The sequence below is a fragment of the Corapipo altera genome, unplaced genomic scaffold (assembly GCF_003945725.1).
Source record: "Corapipo altera isolate COAL_440 unplaced genomic scaffold, ASM394572v1 23b, whole genome shotgun sequence".
Lineage (NCBI taxonomy): Eukaryota > Metazoa > Chordata > Aves > Passeriformes > Pipridae > Corapipo > Corapipo altera.
This window is the reverse complement of record NW_020884885.1, coordinates 4,458,209-4,468,776: the sequence shown is the minus strand read 5'-3', so window position 1 is coordinate 4,468,776 and position 10,568 is coordinate 4,458,209. Positions and strand designations below refer to the sequence as shown.

At 42.8% G+C, this 10,568-nt stretch overlaps 1 protein-coding gene across 2 annotated transcripts; it reads right to left on the bottom strand.

The window, feature by feature from the left end:
* Positions 1-304: 304 nt before the first annotated feature.
* Positions 305-4,848, bottom strand: SRSF5 (serine and arginine rich splicing factor 5). 2 transcript variants are annotated; one of them, XM_027642098.1, is made up of 8 exons: positions 4,742-4,848; positions 4,173-4,330; positions 3,892-3,962; positions 3,587-3,682; positions 3,167-3,236; positions 1,802-1,875; positions 1,355-1,465; positions 305-1,195 (listed from the first exon to the last, which is right to left on the bottom strand). In XM_027642098.1, the coding sequence occupies exons 2-8, from the start codon at positions 4,296-4,298 to the stop codon at positions 946-948; spliced, it is 798 nt and encodes a 265-aa protein (XP_027497899.1). In that variant the 5' UTR covers positions 4,299-4,330; positions 4,742-4,848; the 3' UTR covers positions 305-945. The 2 variants fall into 2 exon arrangements, with proteins under 2 accessions (XP_027497899.1, XP_027497900.1); XM_027642099.1 differs by having other exon boundaries at positions 4,173-4,327.
* Positions 4,849-10,568: the final 5,720 nt, after the last annotated feature.

Here is a 10,568-nt window from a genome sequence, read left to right as displayed (position 1 = left end):
GCACACACACACTAATGATGTATGCTGACTACATCCATCTTTAACATTCCATGCTTATTATCCAAAGTGATTAAAAGCTAAATGACTCATCTGTTCCACTTTTTGCTCTGAACAATGACAAGCATAATTGTTCTTCTTTCAGAACACACAGACGTTCAAGGACATTGCACGATGTATTTAAAAGGACGCCACTTCTCCCCCAGGCCCGAAACAGTCATCACTTTGCCGAAGACCCATCTTTAAGAAACATTTTAATGCAGCTACAAACACTTTATTAACACTAAGAACAAACTAGACACAGAAATGTTTCTTTATACTTTATTTAAGCTATTTCATTCTTAGGTATCAAGAATTAGAGTGCTTCATAGAATATTATTACCACAGGGCAGTGAAATGGGCATTTTCTTAGTGTAGTGCAAGTCATATTAAATGAAAATATTTTAAAATAAAGTTTTATTAGCAGTACCAACCAGCACTTATCTGCTGACCTATAACTGAAACAATGTCTCAAAAGCACAAAAAAATACTCTCTGAAATACAGCTTTATTTACAGCACATATAGAGCTCTTGGATGCCTAAAGCTATTAGTCTGATATTAAACTAATGCTTTTGAGTTGCTATTCACAGTCGAATATACTGAGAATTAAGTGCTCAGATGACTTCGAGTACAAAAAAATTTTTCTGCTTTAGTTATAAAGAGCTCTGCCAATATACACAAACTATACACTTCAGACATTCACAAAAAAATGTGAGCAAGAAAAGGGTTATCAAAAAACATTTAATACAATTAGTCAATAACCCTTCCCACCATGGTCCACATCTACAAAGTTCTCCCATCCCTCCCCCCCTCCCCATCCAAACCCTTCCCCACAGAAAGTCACATACTTACCACAAGTTTTAGCAAGTATGGTTTAAAAAAGGGCCCCAAGGCAAGTTACTTATAGTTCAGTTGCCACTGTCAACAGATCTGGACCTTGATCTAGACCTCTGCCGATCCACAGATGATGGAGATTTTGATCTGCTGGATGAACGACGTTTCTGGCTCTTGTCTGGCATTGGAGATCTACTAACTGACCGAGACTTGCTATGGCTCCTGCTCCGTGACCTGCTGTAGGACTTGCGGCTGCGGGAACGAGAACGGCTACGAGACCCGGATGAGCTTCTGCTGCGCGACCGCGACCTGCTTCTGGACCTACTGTGGAAATGAAGAGCAACAGTGTGAGCAACAAAATCCCACGGACCACGGCAATAACCAGGCAATTCACTGGGCTCCAGAGTTCAGCTGCCTGGTCACTGACTTCAAGGCTTCCTCCGTGAATATTTAAGCATTATTTAAGAGAACAGAAATCCGTACCTGTGCCTTTTGCTGCCTTCGATTAGTTTGATTTTCCTTCCATTAATTTCTTTACCAGAAAGCTTTTCAATAGCATTCTTTAAATCACTGTAAGAGGCGAATTCAACCACCCTACAGAAAACAGAAAAAAAATCCCCAAAAACAAAGATTACTATTACAAGTTGTATTTATAAACACAAACACAATTTACAACCGTGAAAAAATGGAGAAAAAAATGAAAAAAAAAAAACCAAAATCAAACTGCAAAACACACTGCTCAGCATAAATATCCCTTGTTATCACTGAAGCATGGAAAATTCCACTCCCTAAATACTGAATGCATTTTCAAAGGGCAGTGAAATTGAACCAGGAACAGCTGCTGACACTGAAAGTAGCCAGCTTCCCTCCCCAAATATTACACGTAAGTTATTACTCTACAGCTTTCAAGAGGTGATTTGAGAAGCTTACCCTTCATTTAACTTTGGTCTGTGTGCATCTGCAAAGGTTACTTCCCCGGCTTGTCTCATGAAGTCTTTGAGATCCTAACACAAGACCACTTATGTTATGCACAGAAGTGAAATTAATACTTATCTATACAAAAGTAGTTTAAAACAAACAAAAGAATCTTATGACTACTGAAAGAGAAGATGTTAGGTAAATCACAAACATGGCAACTGCCATACTTGTATTCTATCAATACTGAATTATCTATATTAGGGCACGAAATAAATGAAAAAAAGCATATTGCTTTAAGCAAAATGCTAATAAAGTGTCTTAACAATAAGGCAAATATTAGTCTACAATGATTTTACAGATTAAATAACAAAGAGAGAGAAAGAGAGAGAGAGAAAGAAATAAAAAAGTACATTTGTATACATAGTGGATTGAGTGTGAACTACTACCCATATATTTTTGGATTATTTCAGTCTCCATTTACATTACAAATCTTACACGAATATAGAATTACATTTACATAACGCCAATTATTTTGTGCCCCATATGTCATTAAAAATATAGTTTACTTTACCTTCATTAACAATTCCCTAGGCTAGCCAAGCAGCAAACTGCATTAAGCGACCGGAGATACCGTCATGACATATGCCCGACTGGCTCTTCGCCACCCACTTGACGAACACTACCCAGTCGATGGAAGCCATTAATCGCACTGCCCTCCCTATCAGGAGACTATGGATGGATCCAGACATTCTCTATGCTCGATGTCACCAAGGACCACTTTACTGCGATCAGGATTCCAACGACCACCTAATTTCGTATCTTTCAACTCTTTTCGACCAGGACCTCGTTATTCGGAAGCGTTACAGGAAGAACAGCTCTCAACTTAGGAATCAGATCTCGTTAACGCTCTGGGATCGCTGCAATGTGGCACTTTAAGGAGTGCATCGATTACGTCTAGACCGGCAAACACAGATCTAGAGGTGGCCAAGTGACATTGTAGGAGCTGACTGGAAAGTCAACCAGGCCCGACCAAGAGTGACCAAGACAGAACGATTAGGATAACCCACAGGCACTCCTCGTCATAAGGCCAACGACACAGATAGGCTGGCAAATAAAGGGTTTAATATGTGGTTAAAATGGATTTTAAAAACAAGAAAAAAGTAAATATATATCCTCAAATACATAAATTTATTATTATTATAAATTTAAATTAACTAGTTTTCATTCAAAATATTTAAATTACATTAAAAATCATATTAATTACATAAACATTTTAATAAGTTAGATTTAATTTTAATCAATTATTTTACAAAATAACTACATTATATAACATTTCCTTTAAATTAAATCAAAATAGTTAATTGTGTTTCAACAAACCTGCCAGCTGACTCGGGAAGACAAATTTTCCACTATGAGGCGATTTTCTGTTCTTAAAGGTGGGGCATTTCTGTTTGGAAATAAACAATTCAGACTTTCATCAGCAAACAATATATAACCACTTTAATATTAACTAAGGCTGTACCAAGAGCCAGTATTGGCGTATCATCATTAGCACTACAAGCTGAACTACGTAATGCCCCGAGCAATGTAGGACAGGCAGTAAACACTTCTGGGAGGGAGCATAAAGATGACAAGCATATGTGAGCAGTTCCATAATCCTCCAACTCCTACTGCCACATCAAATGACTGACTAAAAAGACAACACCTTTTAACAGCTCACTCCAGCTCAAGTTCTTGGATGGGATGAGCCCACAGCGTTCCTTTTTTTAAAGTGCCTCAGTTCAAAGCAACACGTACCTCCTGTCACTGCGCGGCCGGCGGCTACTGAACCGGTCAGAGTACCTCCCTCTGCCTCTACCCCTCGAGCGTGCTCGGGCATGCTCAATTGTCACCCTGGGAAACAAAAAACAAGGAAAACCACACGTGTTTACATTTTTTCTTCTTATGTATCCTGCTACAGTAATTGGGGGGGGGCAAAGACACATGGACCAAACAAACACAAAATAGTTTGAACAGCACTAATTATGCAACACAAGTTAAAGTTGACTCACTGCTTATTTTAGATAGCCAAGATGGCACATCCATGAAACAGGATACCTCACCTCTCACTGCAAAGCTCTTTTCCATCCAATTCATAGACAGCATCATCTGCATCCCTCGGATCCTCAAATTCCTGCAAAACCACCACAACAAGTGTCAGTATGAAATTACATCTCCAATAAAAGAACAGATACTTATTTGTCACACGGCATACCTCCTTGGGCACATTAACGGGTTTTTTTTTTTTTATAAGTAGCGTCGTGCACATCAAACGCGAATGAGCACCGAGGGCGAGGGACCCTGCAGAGCTAGGGAAGGGGGAGGAGAAGGTGGGCATACTCACCACAAACCCAAAACCTCTCTTCAGGTCGATGTCGCGGATACGGCCGTATCCTTTGAAGAACCTCTCCACATCTTTCTCCCTGGCGGCCGGGTTCAGCCTCCCGATGAAGACACGGCAGCCGCTCATGGCTGTCTGCGTTCTGTGTGTGCGCGGCGCTGCTGCGAGGACACTGCGCGTCAGGCCCCGCGGGTGACTCAGCACCGCCCGCCGCTGCCGCACTGCGCCGCGCGCCGGCCCCGCCCCTGTCGCGGGCCAATGGGAGAGCGCCGGGTGGACACCGCCTCAGCCCACGCCAATGGGAGCAGGGCGCTCCACCCGCGGCCCCTCCCCCGCCGAGTCGGGGAAGAAAAGAGAACGCCATCGCTCCGCCACAAAATGGCGGCCGTGCCGCACCCGGCTGCGGCATCGACCGCGACGCGGCGCGCACCGAGCGAAACGGCACGGCGAGAACGCCGGCCGTGCGCTACGAGCCGGCCGGGCAGGCAGCGGAAGCGCCCTGCGCCGCACCCCACCCGCTAAGTTCCCCCGGCGTCCCGCTCCGCAAGGAAGCCGCAGGACCTGTCACGAACCTGGGCTGCGGGTCTCGGTGCGGACCAAGCCTGGCGAGTGCGAGGTGTGGTGAGGTGTGGTGTGGTGAGCGCTCGGCGGTGCGTCCTCACCGTGTGGCGATCAGCTCCGACTACTGCGCAACACCAGCGCTGCGCCTGGAAATGGAGACGGCCCCGCGCGTCACCGCCGCCCCGCGCGGCCATTGGCCCAGGCGGCGGCCACGCCCCCCGGGGAATCCAGGGCAGGGCGGGGTCGCGGCCCTGCGTCGCTCTGCGGGAGCCATTTTGGGGTGTAGGGGAGGCGGGAGCAATCCTGAGGATTCAGTGTGGTCTAGCATGGGGCTGTCATAAAGCTGAGTTGTTAGGTTCAAGACAACCATCAGGACTCTTTTACTCATACAGTACACAACAGTAAAAAGCTGTGCTGCGCTTGTGTGCCAGGCGGGTGTAAGAGTAGGCAAGGTCTTGCAGAAACAGACCGTGATCAGCAAAGAATGAGGAGAAAAAATATGTGAGGTGCTCCTGATCTGCTTGCATCCTGATTTGGAACCAAGTATGTAATCACAAAGTAGATAGCTGAGCTTCATCTCTGTTTTACATAACTCTACAGAATTGTATCACAGCTTGGCTTCTAGGTGGTTGCAGTAAAGACAGTGGATTATCCTAAGGGCTATTTGAAATGCTGAAGACATCTGGAAGTTGAAGATACACCCACTAGTTTTCCAATACAGACGGAGATCTGCTAGACTGGCTGTGTGACTGTCCTTGCCAGATTTGTCTGTGGGTCAGCTGGCTTTACACAAAGAAGCAGCAGTTACAGCTGCAGCAGGCTGCCCCTTTTGGTGCATTTTATGATGATAGTCTGATCCTTTTGATAGCATTTTCCTGATTTGTCACCTGGAATCCCATGCTGCCCTGAGTCCTACCCCCTCCCCCTTCCCCTAGTGGACCATATTTTTTACACCCAGGGTCTGTTATTAGTGACCTCTATGGAATTAATTTCTCTTTTTCATGCTTAGTCATGGACTGCAGATTTCCCTGAAACAATATTGCACATGATGCCACTGACATCATAGCTTTACATGACTGCCCCCACACTCACTCCTGAAACTGCAACAGCATGCAGAGTCCCCGAACTGAGAAAGTGATTTGTGCTGCATGCAGGCAATGATGAGAAAGGCTACTCTGTTTGGCAAGGGCAACTGTCAGCATTGCCCATGTTTCTCCTGTGTTATAAAGATGTGTGTTTCCATCCTGCAGAGCAGCTGCATCCATGAAAAAAGCCAGGGTGATGCACACCTAAGAGAATCTGCAGTACAGAAAGGACTCAGAACAATGAAAGACAATGCTTGTGATTATCCCTGTGATTCATAGCCTTTGCCTGCCAAGGAAGGTACATTCAGATGTGCTGTCTAACATATAACACTGCTAATTTCATAATCAGTTACAGTGCTTTAACAGGTGCCACCCTGGGAACATGCAGTTCTGTTCCTGTCAACACTGGTGCTCTCCAGTCTGCACACTGAGCTTGTGCACAAAGCTAAACCAGCAAAAACTAGTACTGGAAAAGGCAGCAAGCAGATGTCTGAAGGTTTGACTCCCAGAAAACCAGCCTCTAGAGGGATGAAAATAAGGTTAGCACTGAACAGAGAGAACGGGAAGGGGCGGGAGTGCTGTTTTAAGGAAGAGCTGTATATTTTAGCAGTGCAAAACTGCAGCCTAAGAGGCCTTGTTCTTGTTACTGCAAACCAGGAATTTCCTCTCTGCATGTCATTGTCTGAACACCGGGAGAAAAGAAGCAAAATCAGGAGGGGATCCAGGAGACAACAATCGGTCTTTAAAACATTCCTGTGTTACCTAAGTCTGTTGCTGATATAAAGGTCACACTCTTTTACTCACATGGACTTCTCACATGAGGGTCATAAGCAAGCACATTTAATTCCTACCTAGTTTCTCCAAGATTTATGTTAAGAGGGTAGAGTATTTCCTAGGTGGTGTTTGAAGACCACCTAGGACTTGTTAATATTATTGCTTCTGGCTAGCCCACTATCCACACTACTACCTTCCCTTCAATTCTGTTTTTTTGAGAGCCACACAAGCAGGCTAAAATCCTCCTAGTTAATTCATCAAGATAACTAGGTACATACAGTTGCTATTTGGAAGCGAAAAGGTCATGAGGCAGCAGAAGACTAAATGAAAGATGAAACAAAGTCCTAGCCAGACACCATTAATATCTGGTACTGCTTGTGGAAAACAGTTGATAAGGATTAACTCTTTGCTGTCTCTTACTTAAAAAAAGGTCATCAAATTAAACTAATGAAGTCCCAGTCAAAACATGTAAAAGGAGGTGGTTCTTCACCAACTGGTAGTAGATCTCTGGCATAACTTGCTGGAGGATGCTCTGAAGACAAGAAGTTTCTATGCTCTCACCCTACAGAAAGCTTTAAAACAGGGAGGAGGAGGAAACAGGAAAAAAACAGAGGAGTGAGAGAGTTCAAAAGAGAGGCACCAATTCAGAGACTCTACCTGCCATTGCTGCAGACCCTGCAAAAAACTACCATCCCTCAGAACCACAGTGAAGTTGCTAGGTAAGCCACGTAGCTAAAGATTCAGCACTTGCCCAGTTCTGCAGGAGGTCTGTGAATGGAAGCAGAAATGTAGCTTGCATCCTTTCCTACTGGTGAATGTATTTGTTACTACTTTCACAAAGGTTATCCATTTTAATTCCCTCTACCTTTCTTTACTTTCTCCTTTACTATACACCTACTCTATCCCTTTTTTCCATAGCTAACTAAACTAACATTTTTCTGTTACTCCTAGATTAAGTATTACTTCTCTTAAAGGTAGCAGCAACGAGGCCTCAAGAGCTGCTTTACAAAAGTCTCAAGGAGATGGCAAAAAAACCCAGAGAATTTAATCTTTGATCACCAATTGCTTTTCTTCAAAATATTTCAAAAAAGAAAATGGAAATTTACCTAGAAATAATAGAATAACAGACATTCAGAAATAAGTTTGTCACTGGTTTTTTTTCCCTCTTTTTCCACCTTTCAGGAAAGCTAAGCTTTTCAAATTACTCAAATCTAAAAATACAGATTTCTTATATGTTGGTGTCAGGCTGAGAGTCCTTGCCCACCACCCAGAAATATATTTAGCAGTAGAACCCTTTTTTCACCAGTGAGTAATTCAGCGTGAAATATGCTGCACTGGTGCTGTGTTACTGAGCAGTCAGGAGAGTTAGGGAGCATGACTGAGGTCTACTCTTCCATGGTCCAAACAGATATTCCTGCCAAACCAGCCTCGTTTCAGCTGGCTCCTGCCAGAACCCCTTGGATACAGTTCCTCATGCTCATCTTTCCTACCCAAACAGAAAAACTAACATCCTGTTAATTGTACCTCAGCAGCAGTATTTAGTTAGTCCTGGAGGTACCTTAGGTACAGAGGGATCTGTAGCTCGTCACTGAAGTTGCAGACTTTACCTTTGAGTTCACATGAGTCTGTTCAGGGCTGTGCTAATGGCTGTGGCTCAGGAAAAAGCAGTAGAGGCAGGAACTGATCACCCCATCTAGGATAAGGAGCAGACGCTGTCCATGACTGTGCAGTTTGCCACTGTGTGAGGCAGTTAAGGAAGATTGACATCAGAATGTGCATCATCACATCAGATCACATCCCAATAGAGATTTGATAATGATAAGGCATTACCCACCATCACATTTTTTACGTTATCTAGCAAGTGCAACAAAGTTGAGGTTAGCTTTTATGCAGAACTTATGCCAGCTGCAGACGGAAAGCTGGAACCTGGTCCAGCATGAAGATTACAGGTACAAAGGGGAGAAGATTATTTTTTTTCCTCCTTGGGTTAATAATTGAATGATCAGAACAAGTTTACACCAGCTCAATGTGTTTAGTTTTAGACGCTGAATCTGAACACGTGAGGAAATCTCACAACACTGTGAGGGCAAGCTGTAGACTGCTACAAAAACACCTTATGGGGTCAAAGATATTTATAAATCTTCAGAGGGTAACAGGAGATCTTCTGCAGGATCATGTGTCCTTCTTTGCCTGGCTCTTTCAGACCTTTACTGAAAGCCACCTGAGCCCCTTTCTGATTTAACCTAATGTTAGATGTACCCCCAAACACAACCACCACTCTCATGGCCATAGTCTGCCATTACATTTCCAAGCAGCATAAATCATATTGTGTCTCTGTTCTGACAAACCATCTTCTTTGTTTACACAGACCCAGGGACTAACATCGGCAACAGTTTTTGTTTTCAGCAGATCATGTCATGTCATCTTTACCTTTTGCTTAACTGAGACGCAGTATTCGCCTTAAAAAGAGTGTGAAGAACATAGGTCATAATAGGGGAAAAACAGAATTAAGAAAGTTCACATTTTCTCAAGCAGACAGCACTTTTAATCCTTAAACTCCATGAGGTAACTAATGAACCACCTCTGAGAGATCTCTAGCACCATACCAAATGCCTAATTTCCTGGTGGTGCAGTGATTTTTTGATTGGCAGACTTCAAAGGTCAGAAAGGCAGTGGAATGAAAGATTAAATCGTCAGTTTGTATGCACTTTCATTCAGCAAACTGGTAAGCTGCTCATGCCAACAAAGCAGGCAGTCAAGAACAAGCTGTTTCAAATGAATACAGTACTCCTTACTGGAATAACTAAACTATCAGGCAAGGGGGAAAATCAGAGAAGTGTTAAACCTGACTATAATACATATTTTAGTCCATTTTTTTAAGCAAATAGGAAAATGCCAAGCTGAAAGTACAACTTTTTCAGAGTTTGCATTCAAAATAGCTCCTTGACAAACCTGGGGAAAATTTCTTTGGGGAATCAGGGATCTCTTCTTAGCACAGGATCATTTAACACCTGCATAAATAATTTGTTAAACAGATTAGAGTATGCAGTGTTAAAACATGCAGATGAATCAGCCTGGGAAGAGTTTCAAACACTCTGAAGACAAGAAGAAAAACTTGAAATGAGTCTCAGAAACTAGAGGAATAATTCAACAACAAGGGCAGACTGTGTCTGATCCACCAGTACAAACTAGAAATGCCCCTTTAGGAAGCGTCAGTGTCTATAAAGGCTTGAGCTAAAGCAGACTGCAATCTGAAAATAACTCAGTAAATACACTGACATTGCAGAAACAGGTAAAACCTATTTTGGGATGTAGCAACAGCGGGTGTGATATTTAAGGGTCAAGTTATGAAGTGAACAGCAGAATGACAGTAAGGTAAGTAAGATTTAACAATAATCTCAGTTTCCTTACCTCACAAAGGCACACAGTTCATGAAGAGCAGTATATATTGCTTTGCGCTATTTTTAAGAAATAGAAGCCAAACCTTTGTGGAAGACTGGAGTGTTACCAATGCTGTGTCTTGTCATGTTCATCTCACTTACTTTTCAAATGCTTTTCGAGTCTGGGGAGGATAGTACATGTCCCATCACTGATGGTTTTATTCCTTATTTTTAAGCAACTGTTACACTAAGGAAAAACAACATTAAAACATTATACCATATACTTGCACAGTCCAGGAAAACTGTCACTAAGCTGTAACAGGAACCTGTTTAAAACAGATGTCACATTACAGGTTAAAGCACAAAGTAGAAAGGACAAATCTTACATAGGTATATGACATCCTGGTTCCTCCAGCCTTCTGACAGATGTTGCTGAAAATCAAGCTGTTATTTCATGACTGTTTTACCATCCAGCAATTATGGCTACCTTGCATGGAATTTTTATGCCACTATAATTACTTTGAAAATGTGTATATAAGCATTATAACTCTTTGAAAGTACTCATACCAATACAAAGGTCTTTATTTTCATATTGCCTA

Excerpts from the sequence above, each read along its gene's own strand:
- SRSF5 (XM_027642098.1), bottom strand. The coding sequence starts at position 4,298 with ATGAGCGGCTGCCGTGTCTTCATCGGGAGGCTGAACCCGGCCGCCAGG. Across the intron at positions 3,683-3,891 it reads AAAGAGCTTTGCAGTGAGAG|GGTGACAATTGAGCATGCCC; the intron begins GTGAGGTATCCT and ends TTTGTTTCCCAG. Across the intron at positions 1,196-1,354 it reads GAAGGCAGCAAAAGGCACAG|TAGGTCCAGAAGCAGGTCGC; the intron begins GTACGGATTTCT and ends TCATTTCCACAG.